Source organism: Netta rufina (assembly GCF_964035555.1).
Source record: "Netta rufina genome assembly, chromosome: 18".
Lineage (NCBI taxonomy): Eukaryota > Metazoa > Chordata > Aves > Anseriformes > Anatidae > Netta > Netta rufina.
In genome coordinates, this window is record NC_140142.1 from 13,956,083 (window position 1) to 13,975,526 (window position 19,444).

The 19,444-nt window shown below is 50.3% G+C and overlaps 1 protein-coding gene across 1 annotated transcript; it reads left to right on the forward strand.

Moving 5' to 3' along the window:
* Positions 1-684: 684 nt before the first annotated feature.
* LOC311216559 (olfactory receptor 14C36-like) lies at positions 685-6,012 on the forward strand (the record flags this gene model as incomplete). The annotated part of the gene is made up of 2 exons (XM_084298083.1): positions 685-722; positions 5,049-6,012. 2 exons carry the CDS (start codon positions 685-687, stop codon positions 6,010-6,012), a joined length of 1,002 nt encoding a protein of 333 aa, XP_084154209.1.
* Between the last annotated feature and the right edge of the window lie 13,432 nt (positions 6,013-19,444).

The window sequence follows — 19,444 nt, forward strand, 5'->3', positions numbered from 1 at the left end:
GTCAGGTTGCAGGGAGGCAACAAATGCCCTGGACCCCCTTCCTGCTCTGCCCAGACCAGCAAAGGACTTGGTGGCTCCCTATACCTCCTTGATGCCACCACTCCTGTCACAATTCAAACCCAGGAAGCTGCTTCTCGACCGGTCAGGGTCTCCAGGGGCACTGAGCATCCACTAGTGATGCCTCAGTGAAGCCCTGACACCCTCACCCAGGACTCTGTGCCCCCATGCCCCTGTGTCCGGGTGGAACCCCAGTACAACACCAAGACCTTGAGCCTGATATTCCCTGAGCATCTTCTGCATTCCAGTTTGGGAAGAAGAACCCTGAGCACTGTGCAAGTTCCTTTTACTAACAAGATGCCAAAACAGAGACCAGGTGTCATTTAGGAATAAACACATTTCCAAGAAAGCCTCTGGGTCACACAGAGGACTGGTCATCTGGAAAAGAGGAATGAAAGCAAACATCTAACTGGAAACAGAATTTTAAAGAACTCTATACCTAATTGTCACAAATTGCTTGAGATTAACTTGAGTAAAACTAGAAAAGTGAGATAGCTAATTTATTGCTAAATAATTATTACCACTAGAATCAGTTTCTTCAGTGTGGCTTTCAGGTCCTGGTTCCTCAAGCTGTAGATGAGGGGATTCAGTGCTGGAGGCACCACCAAGTACAGAAATGACACCACCATGTCCAAGGATGTGGAGGAAATGGAGGAAGGCTTCAGGTACGCAAACATTCTGCACTTGCTCGGGGGTGACCTTCCAAAGCTTTGGAGGTGCCCACTGCTCTAGGTGCCTACCCATATCCTCACACACTCCTTGTCACTCTAAATTCTCCTGCCACCAGAGAGATATCTGAATGGTATTCTTAAGTTGTTCTGAAACACATTCAGGAGACATAACAATAGGAACATGATGGTTTGACCATCCCAAGAATATTCACAACTTTGAAGAGTTAGTGTAGCTAGCAGAGAGGGAGAGTGAACCAGTGGGGAAAAGTGTCTTCCTCTTGTCTCCCCCACAGCTTGGTTTCCTGAGGAGAAAAGGTCCTGAGTGTAATTCTTAATAGTTTCTGAGAGATGTCTCCCAAGATATGGAGGTAATGGCAATGCTGAGTGCAAGTACCAGATTAGTTTAATGACCAGGAATTTTACCATATCATAAGCCAGTGTTACACAGTACATCAAAAGAATAAAGTTAAACCAGCCATCAGAAAAGATAAACAGCATGACAGGGGAGACATACAATAAATAATGTGCTATACAACACAATTCTGAAATCAAGCAAAACAGACCTGAGATTAAAAGAAAAGAAAAAAAAAAAAGGAAAAAACAAACAAACAAACAAACAAACAAAAACACGTTGTGATCAGCAAATATTAAAATCAACTAATGCTTATAACAGCTTTCTTTTAATATGCTGTGGTCAGATCTGTCATTGGCTACATCCCCAGCGGATGCAGGAAACAATGAGGAGGGGAAAAAAATAAAATATATTAAAATAGATATCATGGGTTGAGATAAAGACAGTTTAATAGGACATAAAGGGAAGACAAATAATACGAACAATGATGATGATCATCATGATGGTGATCGCCTGTCCCACAGTAGTGATACCCCCTACCCTGGGCAGCCAGCCCATATTGATTTTTCAGCATGACATCGTGTGGTCTAGAACATCCCTTTGGCCACTTGGGGTCAGCTGTCTTGCTTCTGTCCCCCCCAGCTTCTCAGGCACCCCCAGCCCTCCACTGCTGGGCAACAACTAAGCCATCAGGGTGTAATCAGCATTCTTCTCATGCTAAATCCAAAACACAGCATCATACCAGCTACTAGGAGGAAAATTAACTCAATCCTAGCCAACTCCAGGACACCCATAGACTAAAGGCATGATATCTCTGTGTGAATATCAAAAGAGTGGTGGTGAATAATTGGAAAGTACTATAGCTGAGCATGATGCAGATGGTATAGAATATGGGGTGGATATTGTCCATGTGTTGGCTGGGATAGACTTAATTTTCTTCCTATTAGATGGTGTTAGATTATTAGGTGCTGCGTTTTGTATATTGGAGGCAGTTCCAGACAAAATAACAGCATGCATGAGAAGGAAGAACAGAAAAAGTGGAATCCGGCAGCCTTCCATCCCCTACCCTTCAGTGATTTTGTGCTGTAATTCCATTCAGCTAGTTACTCCTGTGTTACCCAAACTGTGCTACAAACACCTGCTACTGTTATCTTGTGAGAGATAGCACAATCAAGGTGACCTGTCTGCCTGCAGATATTAACACCTGATAGAATGGACCATCAGTGTGGAGAAAATATTGAGAAACTGCAGGATTTTGCATACAGGAACCTCTTGGCATTTACAAGGATCAGAGCCTAGTCCTGCACTGGAGGAAGGGCAACCCCACACATCAGGGCAGACTGGGACCCTGCTGAGTGAGCAGTGCCCAGGAGGAGAAGGGCCAGGGCACCACGAGGGCTGCCATAGAGCAGAGGTGCCTGCTCACCAGGAAGCAGGCCAGCTTCCTAGAGAGCTGCCTTATGAGGAGCATGGCCAGCAAGCAATCTAAGTTATCAGACTCATCTCAGATCCCCTGAGACACTACACAGATAAGGGTGTAGAGACAGCAGGAAAAGAGGTGCAGGTGTGAGAGTCCCTTGGACAGCCTGGTGTGGAGAGGAGCAAGGGCTGTGGCAAGGCTGAAAGTGCCAACAGGACATAGGTCTCTGTGCCTGAGGCTACGGCTGTTGTGTGTGCCACTGAGGCCCATCAGGAGACAGCTTATCCTTAAAGCAGCAGAGCCTCATTGCCTCCTTACCTCCACCCATCAACTAGGCAGGGGTCGTACCATTCTCCTGCACTTGGCCATGCATATCCCCATCTCCTACTGCCCCAGGAAGAGCCCTGAGCACTGTGTGAAGGGAAAGGATCTCCCTTCCCAGGGGCTGGAGGTCAAGGCCTGGCCCTTGTGTTTGGTGAAACACATCCAGTTTGTCTATGCATCAGTGTCACCTTCACATTGCTTTTGTCTCCTTGTCCTCACTGCCTCCAATGTTCTGCTCTAACGAGCTCCAAGGGAGTCTGTGTCAGTGCTGGCCCTCAGGGGGACACTGCAGGAAACTTGCCTCTGACTTGGACTTCTGGAGAGGTTCCTTCAACTTGCTCTCAGTGCCTGAAGATTGTGGGCTCATCAGGAAAGCCCCCAGAGGGGTGATTGCAATGCCTTGGGCTGGGCCTGTGCTGCTGAGCTGGGCCGGGCTCCTGGGACAGAGAGAGCTCCTGGCAAGAGTGCCCTGGTGCAGAGAGACAGCTGTGCCCAGGAGCAGCTCCTCTGCACAGCGCAGCAGGGCTGGGGCCTCTGACTGCAGGCACCCAGGCAGAAAGGGATTCCAGGCAGCCTGGAGGGTGCACGCAGAGGAGAGCTCAGTGCAGGAGAAACCTTCACAGCTCTGCCCACGGTAAGTCTCTGGCTGCAGGACAGTGCAGGGGAGGTTCCTGGAAGGGGCTCCCGGATGCAGGATGTCTCTGCCTGGCCAGGAGCTGCCAGGATGTCTCTCGTGGCTTGTGCGGTGTGGAGGAGAAGGTGCTGCAGGGCAGCTGCAGGGGTGCCCAGGGCTGTGGTGCAGAGCAGGATCCCTGCTGTGCCCCAGGGGCTGTGTGCTGGGGCAGGGCCTCTGCTGCCAGCCAGACACAGCACTCAGCCTGCCCGAGGAGCTGCCCAGGGGCTTGAGCAGAGGAAGGGCAGGGCAGGGGCTGCCTGCAAAGAGAAGGCTCTTTCTGCACTCTCTGCCTGCCTCTTCCTGCCCTGATTGGGGGGTAGGTTCTATGTTAACAGAGTATTTGGATTTGCACAGGTAACAGAGCTTCCTATTTCACTGAACTGAGACATAAAGATGTGAGTGACAAACCTCAAAATATCCCTTTTCTTCTCTCTGCTCACAGAGTGCACCAGGGCTTTTCTATGCTGTTCTTTAGGACCTGCAGACAGGGAGATGTCCCCAGAGCTGTCCCCATCCCTGGGAGGTGTCTGCAGGGCAGAGCTAGGCACACAGCGGATGGAATGTTGTCCGTGATCATGGATGGGAGGAGACATGGGGACACAGAAAGAGCTGCTGGCAGGGACAGCTGCAGGCAACAGGGACATGGGCAGGCAGTGAGAGGGAGTCGCTCCCTCCCTGCCATCCCCTGCAGTTCAGGCACCTTCCTTCCAGCAGCCCCATGTCTCCTCCCTTCCCCTCAGAGCTTCTGTCATGGCATGTATAACCTGGGAGCTGAGAATATGGGGTTTCTGAACCCTAAATCTCTGTGTAAGTAGTCACATTTGCTGCAGGCCCCCTCCACCTTCCTCCATGGAAGAAGTCACAGAATCGCAGAATCATAGAAGAATATCCCGAGTTGGAAGGGACCCACAAGGACCATCGAGTCCAGCTCCTGCTCCACAGAAGTCTTACCTCCAAATTCCTACCATATGACAAGGAGCATATTCCAAACGCATCTTCCACTCCAGAGCTCTTGTCCCTCTCCTGGCTGTGCCAGCCAGATGGCACAGGGCTGTGAGGACAGGCTCTACCTCACTGACACCGCAGCCTCTGCACTGGGTTGGGTCTGCCCTACCTGCCCATGCCTGCTTCTTTCCCTTGCGCAGCATGGCAGCTGGTGGTGTCTAATTCTGACGGGGAGTGCTGTGCATGGCGGGTGAAGCAGGAGGAGATGCTCCGGCCAGATATACATGATCCACCTGCTGATTTTGTCTCCTGGATATTGAGCAGGCAAGACGCACCCAGAGTCACACAGCCAAACACCTCTCACTCAACAGAGAGAGCCACTTCCCAGGAACCTCAAATGGAGCAGAGCAGGCTCACTGGGAGCTGATGGGCAGAGGAGGCTGCAGTGTACAGGACACTCAGGAAACGAAGAGCAGGGCTCCAGTCAGGGAGAGAGAAAAAGATCCTCTAGAAACAGGAAATGTAAGGCTTTAATTGGGAATTAACTGAATTTTGCTCACAGACTTTACTCGTGACACCCTCTATTTTTTTCTCATTTGGCAGTGTGTTCTCATTTGACAAATGTGTCCAGCAAATGCCCAACATCAGCTCTGTGAGTGAGTTCCTCCTGCTGGCATTCGCAGACACACGGGAGTTGCAGCTCCTGCACTTCGCCCTCTTCCTGAGCATCTACCTGGCTGCCCTCCTGGGCAACGGCCTCATCCTCACTGCCATAGCCTGCGACCAGCACCTCCACACCCCCATGTATTTCTTCCTCCTCAACCTCGCCCTCCTCGACCTGGGATGCATCTCCACCACTGTCCCCAAAGCCATGGTCAATGTCCTCTTGGACACCAGGGCCATCTCCTATCAAGGGTGCGCTGCACAGGTTTTTCTGTTTATTTTCTTGTCCGGAGCAGAGGTTTTTCTTCTCACCGCCATGGCCTACGACCGCTACGTTGCCATCTGCAAGCCCCTGCACTATGGGAACCTCCTGGGCAGCAGAGCTTGTGCCCAGATGGCAGCAGCTGCCTGGGCCAGTGGCTTTCTCAATGCTGTCCTGCACACGGCCAACACATTTTCCCTTCCCCTCTGCCACGGCAATGCTGTGGACCAGTTCTTCTGTGAAATCCCCCAGATTCTCAAGCTCTCCTGTTCAGATGCCTACCTCAGGGAAATTGGGTTTATTGTATTTAGCTTTTGTTTAGGTCTTGGCTGTTTTGTTTTCATTGTGGTGTCCTATGTGCAGGTCTTCAGGGCCGTGCTGAGGATGCCCACTGAGCAGGGCCGGCACAAAGCCTTTTCCACATGCCTCCCTCACCTGGCCGTGGTCTCCCTGTATCTCAGCACTATTATGTTTGCTGGCTTGAAACCCCCTTCCATCTCCTCCCTATACCTGGACTTTGCGGTGGCATTTCTGTACTCAATGTTACCTCCAGCAGTGAACCCCCTCATCTACAGCATGAGGAACCAGGAGCTCAAGCATTCACTGAAGAAGCTGTTTCAGTTGTCTTCTAGAATCAATTAGCTGTTGCTCTGCTTCTCCAATGGGAAGAACTCACCAAAGAAACATGGTGGGAGACACAGCCTTTCAGTGCCAGGTACCAGGTCCACCAACGCAAACTGTGAGAAACGAAGTAAAAATGTTCTTTACAGAAGGAGAGAAGATGAATCTCAGAATGCAGGGCTGCAGGTACTTGTGGGCAGTGCAGACACTGACCTGTGGTCTCAAGTCTCCCTGGGTGGGGAGTAGGAGAAAGAGGCCAGTGCCTGTCCTGTGCCACCTCCCCTGCAGCCCTGTCCTTCACAGGTGGAGTATTTCTCCCTTACTCAGGCACCAGCAGAGCTTTGCCTCTTCATCCTCCACAGGGAGATGAGCCACAAGCCTGGCTGTGTGTGAGGGGGCAGCAGACCTGAGCAGAAAAAAGCCATTTTCATGGCACTGAGGCATCTGAATGGCCCAGCCCTTGTCATTGGGTCTGTTCTCTGCAGCAAAAGGCTGTCACAAAAACCCCAGGTCTATGGTTGCTCCTGCAGCTCTGAAGACCTCTCCAAGGCCATCATGGTATCAACGATCAGGACCTATGAGGGTCAGCCCGCCCATGGATCGCAGCAGTAGGTTGGTAGGATTCCATAGTTCACAAGGACACCTCCTTCCTCTTTTCATGGATGTCTGTATTACAAATTGCTACAAATCCCTACCTGTAAAGCAACTACGTATTGCAAGAAACTATTAAGTTACGACTAGGAAAGCAAATATGGGCTTGTGATTCTTTCCCTAAATCTGCACCAATAAATACTATTTGAGGTGCTACTGCTACGACACTCATGAATCCACTTGGTGGAGGGAACAAGGCATGGCACCTTCCCCTTCTTTCTTTCGGGGCAGTCATGATAGCTCTTGAGGAATGTAAACATTGGGTAACCCTAATGACATGCCTCCAAACAGTGTTTCTGTGTTTCTGTGTTTCTGTGTTTTTTTTTTTGTTTGTTTGTTTGTTTGTTTGTTTGTTTTTTCCCAAGGGTAAACAACTAAACAAAAGGGTACCAGAGGACTGTTGGCATAACTGCCTTGAATGCAGCGAACATCAAATAGTTGTCTTCCTTGCCTTGTCTCGCACAGGACCCTTCTGTTGTGGGGTTGCTGAGAGCCGAAGAGCAGGTGCTGATGTCTGCCACAATGGTGCACCGGCAGCAATAGTGCACTGACCTCCAAGTCCTCCAAGCTCAAGAGCTATGTATTCCTGTGAGCAAAATGTCAGACAAAGGGAGCAGGAGACCTGCTTGGATGATCAAGGAGATCCTGGAATGACTGAAATGGAAGAAGGAAGTACACATAAAGTGGAAAAGGGGACAAGCCACTTGGGAAGAATATAGGGACATTGTCCGAGAAAAGGTCTTTTTCAAATACATCAAGAGCAGAAGGAAGAGGAAGGAAAACGTGGGCCCACTGCTTAATGAGGTGGGTGCCCTCATGACAAAGGATACAGAGAAGGCAGAATTACTGAATGCCTTCTTCACTTCAGTCTTCACTGCTAAGAGCAGCCCTCCGGAATCTCTGGCATTAGGAACAAGGGACGAAATCTGGAGAAACGAGGACTCTCCATTAGTTGAAGAGGATCAGGTCAGAGATCTCTTAGGCAAACTTGACAGCCACAAATCCATGAGCCCTAATGGGTACATCCATGAGTTCTGAGGGAGCTGGCAGATGTTACTGCTGGCCAATCATTTTTGAAAGGTCATGGAGAACAGGAGAGCTGCCTGAAGACTGGAAGAAAGCTCATGTCATATCGCTCTTCAACAAGGGCAAGAAGGAGGACCCAGGCAACTACAGGCTGGTCAGCCTCACCACTGTCCCTGGAAAGGCAATGGAACAGCTCATCCTGGAGGTCATCTCCAGCATGTGGAAGAGAAGAAGGTGATCAGGAGTAGTCAGCATGGGTTCACCAAGGGCAACCATGCTTCACCAACTTGATAGGCTTCTATGATGGAATGACTAGCTGAGTGGGTGAGGGGAGAGCAGCAGATGTTGTCTACTTTGACTTCAGCAAGGCTTTCAGCACTGTCTCCCATAACATCCTCATAGGCAAGCTCAGGAAGTATGAGATGGAGGAGTGGTCGGTGAGGTGGGTTGTGAGCTGGCTGGCTGGCAGAGTTCAGAGGGTCGTGCTTAGTGGAACAGAGTCTAGTTGGAGGCCTGTAGCCAGCAGTGTCTCCCAGGGACCTACACTGAGTCCAGTCCTGTTCAACTTATTTGTCAATGACCTGGATGATGGAATAGAGTGCACCCTTGTCCTGGTTTCAGTTAGGACAGAGTTCATTTTCCTCCTAGTAGGTGGAAGGGTGCTATGTTTTGGATTAGGATGAGAAGAGTGCTGAGAAGAGTGCTCAGCAATTGTAAAGATGTGCTGTTTTGTGTCAAAGTGCTCTGTTTTGAGTCAAAGCTCTCCTCAGGTTCTCTTCAAAGCTCAACTCAAGCTCTTCAGCTCAGATCCCTACCTCAGGGAAGTTGGCGTACTTGCATTCAGTGTCTGTTTAGCATTTGGATGTTTTGTTTCCATTGCTCTGTCCTATGTGCAGGTCGTCAGGGCTGTGCTGAGGATGCCCTCTGAGCAGGGCCAGCACAAAGCCTTTTGCACATGCCTCCCTCACCTGGCCGTGGTCTCCCTGCATAGCATCACTGCCATGGTTGCCTACCTGAAGCCTCCCTCCACCACCTCCCTATCCCTGGGCCTGGTGGTTTCAGTTCTATACTCGGTGTTGCCTCCAGCATTGAAACCCTCATCTACAGCATGAGGAACAAGGAGCTAAAGGAGGCACTGAGGATGTTATTCTAATCTACAGTATTTCCCCATCAATGAGGTACCTGCACATCTTCCTCACATATACCTGGGCAAGGGAGAAACAGCTTTGTTCATGTATTTCAAAATTGCTTTTCATTCTTTGCAATACTAGTCCAATAAAAATATTTTTCTCCATCTCACTTCTTCGACCTTTTGTTGTTGTTGTCTTTGTTTAATGACCAGGAATTTTACCATATCATAAGCCAGTGTTACACAGTACATCAAAAGAATAAAGTTAAACCAGCCATCAGAAAGAGAAAAAGGATGAGAAGAGCATGTACCAAAAGGAACACCATGAAAAGCCACGAAGAGAAGCTGGGCAGGAGGCAGCCGTGTGCCCTGGGAGAACAGGAGGGAAGGCTGAGGGGCACCTCACTGCAGCCTGCCAGGAGCTGCAAGGCGCTCATAGAGTGTCTAGGGCCAGGATCTGCCCCTTGTCCACGAGCTCTGTCTGCCCTCCTCCTGCCATACTTTGTTCAGTGTCTGCAGCAGAGGGGACCCCCAGCCAGTCCCTGCATGAGGCTCTGCCACCCGCCTGGCCCCAGCCCTTTCCAGCACCCTACTTGCTGCTCTCTGATGCACGCCAGGATCTGCCAGTGTGTGCCGGCCAGCACATCTGCTGAGGGCCAGTGCGGCTGCTGCAGGGGCAGGGAGCTCAGCATGGCCCTTGCAGCCCCCTACCCTGGACCTGCCTCTCCCATTGGCCTCAGCCCTGGCCTTGTCTCTGCTGGCAGGAGTGCTCTTGGCATGTGCTTCCTGGCTTCCCCTCACCTGCGCACAGCTGCTGCCCACTCAGGCTGCTGGCACAAATGTGTCCTCACCAGCAGCACCACCCCTTGCGATGCTTCTCCTGCTGTTTCTGAACAATCGAGTTTACTGGACTGTCTTTATTTAATGGCCTGGCACATCACACCCACAAATGTGTCAGGCTTTACTGGATACTGGTGCAGTGTACCCTAATGCCATCAAGACTTAAAGAGGTAGAACCCACCTGTATTTCTGGAGTGACAGGAGGATCCTAGCAGTTAACTGTCTGGAGGCTGAAGGGAGTCTAACTGGGAAAGAATGGCAAAAGCACCCCATTGGGATGGCCTGTGCATTCTCAGCATAGACTGTTTCAGGAGAGGGAACTTCAAAGTTCCAAGAGGGCACTATTGGTGGGGCTTTGGCATAGGTTCCTTTGAGATGGAGGATCTTAAACAGTTGTCTACCTTGCTTGGCCTTCCATAGAACACTTCTGTTGTGGGTTTGCTGAGGGGTGAAGGACAGCAGGTGCCAATGGCTACCATGGTAGCGCACCTGAGGCAGCATCATGCTAACCGGGACTCCCTGATTGCCATCCATGAGCTGATTCATTGACTGGAGAGCCAAGGTGTAGCTGTAGAACTTGGTAGCATGGTTTACAGAATCACAGAATCACAGAATTTCTAGGTTGGAAGAGATCTCAAGATCATCGAGTCCAACCTCTGACCTAATGCTAGCAGTCCCCACTAAACCATATGCCTAAGCTCTACATCTAAACATCTTTTGAAGACTTCCGGGGATGGTGACTCCACCACTTCCCTGGGCAGCCTGTTCCAATGCCTAACAACTTTTTCAGTAAAGAAGTTCTTCCTAACATCTAACCTAAAACTCCCCTGGTGCAACTTTAGCCCATTCCCCCTCGTCCTGTCACCAGGCACGTGGGAGAACAGACCAACTCCCACCTCTCTACAGCCTCCCTTGAGGTACCTATAGAGAGCGATAAGGTCGCCCCTGAGCCTCCTCTTCTCCAGGCTGAACAAGCCCAGCTCCCTCAGCCGCTCCTCGTAGGACTTGTTCTCCAGGCCCCTCACCAGCTTCGTCGCCCTTCTCTGCACCCGCTCAATCACCTTGATGTCCTTCTTGTAGCGAGGGGCCCAAAACTGAACACGGTACTCGAGGTGCGGCCTCACCAGAGCTGAGTACAGGGGGACGATCACCTCCCTAGCCCTGCTGGTCACACTGTTTCTGATACAAGCCAGGATGCTGTTGGCCTTCTTGGCCACCTGAGCACACTGCTGGCTCATATTCAGCTGACTATCCACCATCACTCCCAGGTCCTTCTCTGCCTGGCAGCTCTCCAACCACTCATCTCCCAGCCTGTAGCTCTGCTTGGGGTTATTGCGCCCCAGGTGGAGGACCCGGCACTTGGCCTTGTTGAACTTCATGCAGTTGACCTCAGCCCATCGGTGCAGCTTATCCAGATCCTCCTGCAGAGCTTTTCTACCCTCAAGCAGATCGACACACGCACCTAACTTGGTGTCATCTGCGAACTTACTGAGGGTGCACTCGATGCCCTCGTCCAGATCATCGATGAAGATATTAAAGAGGACCGGCCCCAGCACCGAGCCCTGGGGAATGCCACTAGTGACTGGCCTCCAACTGGACTCCATTCACCACGACTCTTTGGGCCCGGCTATTCAGCCAGTTTCTAAACCAATGAAGTGTGCGCCAGTCCAAGCCAAGAGCAGCCCGTTTCTTGAGGAGAATGCTGTGGGAGACGGTGTCAAAAGCCTTACTGAAATCAAGGTAGACCACATCCACAGCCTTTCCCTCATCCACCCAGCGCGTCACTTTGTCATAGAAGGAGATGAGGTTCGTCAAGCAGGATCTGCCTTTCATAAACCCATGCTGACTGGGCCTGAGCACCTGCTTGCCCTGCAAGTGCTGCGTGATGATTCTCAGGAGGATCTGCTCCATGAGCTTTCCTGGCACTGAGGTCAAACTTACAGGCCTGTAGTTTCCCGGGTCTGCCCTCCGGCCCTTCTTGTAGATGGGCGTCACATTTGCTAGCCGCCGTTTAGTGATGGACTTGTCATTACTAAGGTAAAGATGCATGACCTGGGTTAAATGTCCTTGAGCACTGTAAGGCACACAAATTCCTTTTGCCTTCTGCATCTATAGCACAGGAAGCATGAATTTGCCCTACTCTATTGACTGATCAGGTCTTTTCACATTACTCAATTTAGCTTTCTGTGGCTCGAAGGAGATGATTTCCCAAAAGAGGCCAAGCTCATGGGTACAGCTACAGCCACTTGAAGATATATTTTCTTTACATTTCTTCCTGAGTTTTCCACAGAAGACCCAAGAGACATCATGGATGTCCAGGTGTCTACTAAGATTTAAGCTGAGTTTCTCAGATTCCAATGGTTATTTCAATTTTATTATTTAATTTAATTTAATTTAATTTAATTTAATTTAATTTTATTTTATTTTATTTTATTTTATTTTATTTTATTTTATTTTATTTTATTTTATTTTATTTTAATTAATTTTGTTCCCAAAGTACAACTGACTTGTCTTAGAAAGGGTTTCATGTGTTGGGCTGGGCTGCAGTTACGGGGACAAAGACCACTGCTGGCAGTGGAGCTGTCAGACCTCCAGATTTTGCTTTTCCTCCTGATGGAGGTCTCCAAAGAAGTCACCCTGGATGAATAGCATTAGGAGAATGATGCTCAAAATTGAACTGCAGCAAAATTCAGACTTTGAAACAAGAAAATATTTTTATTACGTGCTTTTTGAAATCTTCTTCCTTAACTACATCATGCAAGCTCTGCCATTAGCTGCACGAGCTGTGGAGACATGAAGAAAACTGTGGTAGAGATGTTAGGAGTTTCTTCATTTTAATGAGGTCCATGGTGTATTTTGGTGCTGAAGCTCAGGTACTGAGAGGAGAGTGATGTAACCGCTTGAGCAAGTCAAGTCAGGAGGCACAAAAGTTGAAGTGACTTAGAGTATTAATGGTCCCCACTGAGGGCTGTTACTAACACAGCCTCCCCAGGGCCTTGTTAGGGCAGATAATTGGAGGCAATGATTACAGACAGGCAAAGCGCTGTGCTGAGAAAAGTCTTGGTTGGTTTTAGTGAAGCAGAAGATTCAAGGCCTGCCACCAGCTACTGGAGGGGAGATCTTGTACCCCATGTCTAGCTCAGGGCTCTTCCTGGCGATCTGTTCTGGGCAATGTGATACCATGAGAAAAACACTGGAATGACACCTCCCAGCCTCTGCAAGGGTTGCAAGGAAGGAAGGAGGCCCCACTGCAATGACTACATCTCGTCACCTCATAAGCTCTAGACAAGGGGAGAAAAACTTCAGGGCTGTTGGGGCTTTCCATTCTCGCCAGCACCCTCTGCCTTCTCCTCTACAAGCTTTCCAATGCTGTCCCACACTTTGCCCTATTTCCTTGAAGTCTGCAGAAACCCATGTCTGTTCACCACCTTGCTCTCATCCCAGCATTTCTTCTTCATCGAGGCTAGTGCCAACTTTCCACATTGCATTTTGTGGCAGCTTATTCTCTCCTGCCTTTTCCTATTATCAAGCAAAGCTCCATCAGGGTGGAAACCACTCCTGAAGTAGGCATCCCAACCCATCAGTCTCCTTGCGGCCTGGCAGCCAACCAGACACAAGTCACCTCAGCAGCATCTCCGAAGCCATGGGCCTGCTGCTGGCCTTGCAGCTTCTTGGCTACACACAGCCAAGCCTTGTGCCTCCTGCTGGCCAGTCATGGACTCAAGCAGAAGGGACAGGACAACCCATATGGGGACCTTCTTTCTGTCTGGGTCCTCCTGGGTCTGGAGGCAGACAGGATCCCACAGTCAGCATGCCAAGCAGGTGCCTTCTTCTGGCCTAGCAGGGCCACTGCCAGATATCAGCCCAAAAGTGCAGATCCCAGGGAGAAGTCAAGGGTGACATGCCAGCTGCAGAGGCAGAAGAGACCTCACAGTCCCTGCCACAGTCACATTCCTCCTGCTGGGGCAGGAGATCCTTAGGCAGAGCTGACCTCCCTCTACTCTCCTAGGGACTAGATTTGACCTTTCTGGGTTAGATATTAAGCAAAGTTTTAGATGGAGCGTTTGGTGTTCTGCTTGCGGTGTCAGGTCTCTGGTTAGGGTATGGGCACACATGATGCTTAAGGGTTTTGTTTACATCTGTCAAGAAGTCTAGGATGAAATAGAGCAATTTAATGTTAGTGTTAGGGGCACTGATTCGGGTGAGCAAAAGTGTAAATATAAGGGAAAGGGGCTATGGGCTGAGTTTTTCTTCGGGTGATACTTTGAGTTCTGCATTACAATAGTGGAGTCCTGTCAGGGTGTTTGTGTAATGTTTAGATTGAAGGATTATTGTTACTGTTGAAAATAGTTTATAGGCCCTACAAGACTGTTTGAAGTCAGTGTTACAGCAGCCTCAAGATTGCATGAACCCTCTTACCTCTGCAAAGGTAAGCTTCTGAGCTCCTCCTCCCTTCTCTTCCCTCCCCCAAACCTCACATCCGTCCTGGCCAGGTTACTCCTGACCTCCCCATATCAGTCATCTAACTGGGATCAGCTTTCTGATGGCTTTCATTATATTAAAGTACCTGTCTCACCTCTGCTGGCTACTCTATTCCGTAGTATTAGACTGCTCTATACTCTACACTCTGTTGGCCATTCTAGTCTGTAACTATGAAAGCCTCGCATGGGAACTGTTACGGCAGATAACGGGAGGCCCTGATTACAGACAGGCAAAGACACTGTGCTGAGAAAAGTCTTTGTTTGTTTTGCTGAAGCAGAATGCCAAGGCCTGACCCCAGCCACTGGGAGGGGAGATCCTGCACCCCCAGCACCTCCATGTCTCACTCAGGGCTCTTCCTGGAGTCTGTGGGGTAGGGGACGATGCCCATAATATCATGTGAAGGACAGCATTATGACACCATCCAGTGTTTTCACATGGTTGAAAGGAGAATACATTGTCCCAATGCCACGAGTATGTGAAATATATTCATCTGATTTGTGTTGATATGGAACAATGCTAGGGCTGCATGGTATGATGAATGTGACCTTCTGTCTTACATACCCTTGGATAACTACACTTTTATGTGAAACAGACTGTTAATGTATATAGTTGTTGTATCTTGCAAAAGAATTGTCTAGCAGTTCATGTCAATAGAGGGTTTGAAGGGTAAACCTTGAGACTCGGGTCTAGGGGATAAGAGAACAAAGGAGTTTCCAAAAACTGCTGACTTTTGAAAGGGACAAGTGTGGGTAGTTAGGGTCTGGCGGCCAGAAGATGTCATGCTGTAGGGAAAGGTGGAGCCCCTCCCTTGATGGGCAGTAGCGTGTGGTCTGTGATATAAGCAAGCAGAAGTGACGTTGTGGGCCTCAGCTATATAACACCATGTGACTCGACAATAAACACCATTTGCCATCCACCACATTGGTGTCTGTGAGCCGATGGACCGAGCAGCCTGGGGTTGGTCGCCGTGCCGTTCCTGAAACAGGTCGCCACTGCCCCCTGAAGGCAAGAAGTGGTGCCGAAACCTGGGAAAACTGGATTCGGATGAAAGGCAGCTGGAGCCAGATGAACGGCGGCCGGATTCGGATGAACGGCGGAACCAGCCCGGAGGGGTGGACGCTCCCAGACCAACAAGGAAGATGGAAACCCTTGTGAAGGTTGTATCAAAATTATGGAAGCTATGGGGTGGCTCAGCTGAGGAAGCCAGGGGTGCCAGTGGGGAACCAGAGCCTGAGGAAATCTGGGAGAGACCACTGCCATGTGCACCCCAATACGGCGCCAAACTAGAGGACGAAGGGTGGGACGAAGAAGCCTCTGGCGGGAACGGGGATGAAGTGCTAGGTTTTACTAACACGTGGAAATGGTTGAAAGAGGACGGCTGTGAGGGCAGAGGTAGAAGCATGAGAGAGGGGCAGAGAGCCGATCGGAACGGCCATCTGAAAAAATGCTCTTGTGGGGCAAACACCTTGCCGAGAAGGTGGCGGGGCGAGCCACGAGGGAGAGAGTGGCCCGCCCGCAGGGGTGGTGGGCGGGGCCCGAACTTGACGGGAGGGTACCGGAACTCAGAGGTGACCAGTCAGTCGAGCTCCGACTGTGGATCAGATACCGATTAAAATTCGGAGGGGGAAATGGGGACAGATAGCAAAAATATCCCCATCCGAGATAAAGCTGCACCACAAGGGGGAGAAATTCCTCTCACGGATTGGAGGAAAATTAAGATTGCATGTGCCGACTGGGCCCCATCGGCCACGCTACCGTTCCTGGTCTGGGTGACAGACAGGGGGCAGAGGTTTCACTCACCAATAAGCCCTAAGGATGTACAAGCGATTGTTAAAGCCGTTGCGGATAAAGGGCTTCATTCTGCAGTGGTCTCCACCCTCATAGATGGTGTTTTCGGGGGAGACGATATGCTCCTGTTTGATATAAAACAAACTTGTACACTGATCTTTGACGGGGGGGATGATCGTTTTTAAACAAGAATGGGAGGATAACTGTATGAGACAACTGGCCCAAGTAACTGGGGCGGATCACCCACTATATGGCTCTAGCCTGCAGCGGCTAATGGGTATGGACCCAACAGTGATCACCCCCCAGGCGCAAGCCCAGGGCCTGCAGGCCCATGAAGTTATGGCAACTCGTGTGGCCAGAGAAGCTCCAAACAGCCAACACACCAACTTCCAGTGGAAAATGCTGCCTCAAGGAATGATCAACTCGCCTACTATCTGCCAGATCATGGTGGATCGGGCGCTGGCGTAAGTTCGGCGCAGTGACCCACCCGCGACTCAGAATAAAACTAATGAAAACTGGGTTTCCGTTCACAGGAACGGATCATCGGACACCCCCGTAATCTGTATACCCCAGTGACAAGAGAAGACAATAAGTCAGCAAGCGTCCTGTCTAAGCCTGAGAGTTCCACACTGACAGAATCCAGACAACAGCAAAGCGGCCTTCGTGGGTGGGGGGCTGCGATGCCTTTGTGTGATCTTATCTTTGGACCTTATATACTAAATAAGCTTGTGTTGTTTGTTAAAAGTTGGTTAGAGAAAGTTAACATTATGTTGGTAGAACACCAACAACTACTTTAAGAGTGTATTTACTCAGGGTTACCAGTTACCTCCTAGTTTTCTCCTGGTTATTGTGCCTTATGTTTTTTATTTAAGTTACGATGTCTAAGTCTTAAGATTGTTATATTTTAGCTAATTTGGTTGTGCATAGGGAGGGGGGAAATGTGGGTAGTTAGGGTCTGGCGGCCGGAAGATGTCACCCTGTACGGAAAGGAGGAGCCCATCCCTTGATGGACAGTAGCTTGTGGTCTGTGATGTAAGCAAGCGGAAGTGACGCTATGGGCCTCGGGTATATAAAACCATGTGACTTGACAATAAATGCCATTTGCCATCCACCACATAGGTGTATGTGAGCCGATGGACCGAGCGGCCTGGGGTTCGTTTCCGTGCCGTTCCTGAACCAGGTCGCCACTGCCCCCTGAAGGCAACACCACTCTCATCCAACACCAGCCAGAGCCCAAGCAAGAGAGCTGCAGAGAGGTTCTCCTGCAAAGAGAGAGGCACAGGTGGACTGGTGCTTTAAGGCTTAGAGTAGGTTTTCCTCAGAGAAGTTTGTTGTAAATTTGTTCTACCTTCACCTCTTCAGCAGACAACTGTGTCCAGAACCAGCAAATGCCCAACAGCAGCTCTGTGAGTGAGTTCCTCCTGCTGCCATTCACAGACACGCGGGAGCTGCAGCTCCTGCACTTCGCACTCTTCCTGGGCATCTACCTGGCTGCCCTTCTGGGCAACGGCCTCATCCTCAGCGCCATAGCCTGCGACCACCGCCTGCACACCCCCATGTATTTCTTCCTCCTCAACCTCGCCCTCCTCGACCTGGGCTGCATCTCCACCACTCTGCCCAAAGCCATGGCCAATTCCCTCTGGGACACCAGGGATATCTACTATCAAGGATGTGCTGCACAGGTCTTCTTTTTATTCTTCTTGATTGGAGCAGAGTATTCCCTTCTCACTGTCATGTCCTACGACCGCTACATTGCCATCTGCAAGCCCCTGCACTATGGGAGCCTCGTGGGCAGCAGAGCTTGTGCCCAGATGGCAGCAGCTGCCTGGGGCAATGGCTTTCTCCAAGCTGTACTGCACATTGCCAGTACATTTTCAATGCCTCTCTGCTGTGGCAATTCCCTCAACCAGTTCTTCTGTGAAATGCCCCAGATCCTTAAGCTCTCCTGCTCAGACTCGTACCTAAGGGCAGTTCAACTTAGTACGGTTGCTGCTTTTCTATTTGGGGGTTGTTTTATTTTCATTGTGCTGTCCTATGTGCAGATCTTCAGAGCTGTGCTGAGGATGCCCTCTGAGCAGGGCCGGCACAAAGCCTTTTCCACATGCCTCCCTCACCTGGCTGTGGTCTCCCTTTTTCTCAGCACAGTTATCTTTGCCCACCTGAAGCCCCCATCAATTTTCTCCCCTTCCTTGGATGTTGTTCTGGCATTTCTGTACTTGGTGGTGCCTTCAGTAGTGAACCCCTTCATCTACAGCATGAGGAACAAGGAGATCAAGCATGCCATGTGGAAAGTGATGACTGGGTGTTTTTCTTCAGCAATATATTGCCTGCCTTCTTCTGTAAATCACTCGTAATGTAAATCATGATAGGTGAAGCCAGGGGTTATTATGTTCTTGTGTTGTTATTGGTGTTCTGCTTTTTCTCAGTTTTATTTTATCAAATATTTTCCACAAAGAAATATAATTATTTATTTTGCTGAGTATTTAAACCAATTAAAGTGACTTTTTGTCTTATATCCTTCCTCTGAGACGTTTTCTGTGGCTTAAGGGACAGTGTGCAGAGGTGGAGGGGAAAAGAGTCATGGCAGTCCAGCCTGGGAACACCAGTGCTGAGTCCATGCAGAGCTGCACTCCTGCCACTGCCACCCTCTCCTGCTGAGCCCTGTTGGCAGTTTAAGGCCTGGCTGCTTCCGTAGCTTGGTGCCAGTGCTGCTGTGAGGCTGTGCTGGGACTGCAGGCAGAGACAGGCAGTGGGCACATGAGTGACACAGCTGGCTTCCAGAACAGAATTTCCCTCCTAAAAGGGCCATGCCTGAAGGCTCACGTCGTCTTTCAGAGTTGCAGTCACATCAGAACATGCTCAACGAGAGTCCCAAAGGCTACCTGGGACATAGGATGTGCTGGGAGAAGAGCAGGGCCTGTCCAGGTGCAGGACAGATTCAGGAACAGAAACCCTTTGCAGCTGCTGCTACCTGCAGGCACATCGTGCACACATGGAGAGAGGAAAAAGAGCAAGCACAAAGGCCATCAGCTATCCCTAGGGGTGTCATGAAGGCCAGTGGGACTGAGTGTCTTCAGGTCCCTTCTTCCTGAGAGTAACAACCATGGGGCATCTGCCTGAATAGCACAGAATAGTCCAGGTGGAAGGCACCTTCAGAGACCGTCTAGTCCAAAGTGCGAGACCTGAATGCAGCTCTGCAATGTGTTTCCTTGAACCCTCAAGGTCCCTGTGCCCATTCCTCATGCTGTGGGGCATATCAGAGGAGGACAGAGCAGGGTGATGCACCCACCACAGGGCTGAGGTGCCTCCCAGCCTCTGGCAGTGGCTGCAGGAGCCAGAGGGACCCTGCAAGTGCTGCAGTGCACTGTGTGTGTGTAAGTCAGGAACTCGTGTTTCTGACCAGCCCAGTGTGGATAAGCAGTGCACGAGGCCAGCTCAGATGTGGGCACCCCACAGAGCCCTGACACTTCTCTGTGCAGAACTCCAGTAATTACACCCAGTGTTCCCATGAGATTTTTGTCACCCTCCTTGCACAGG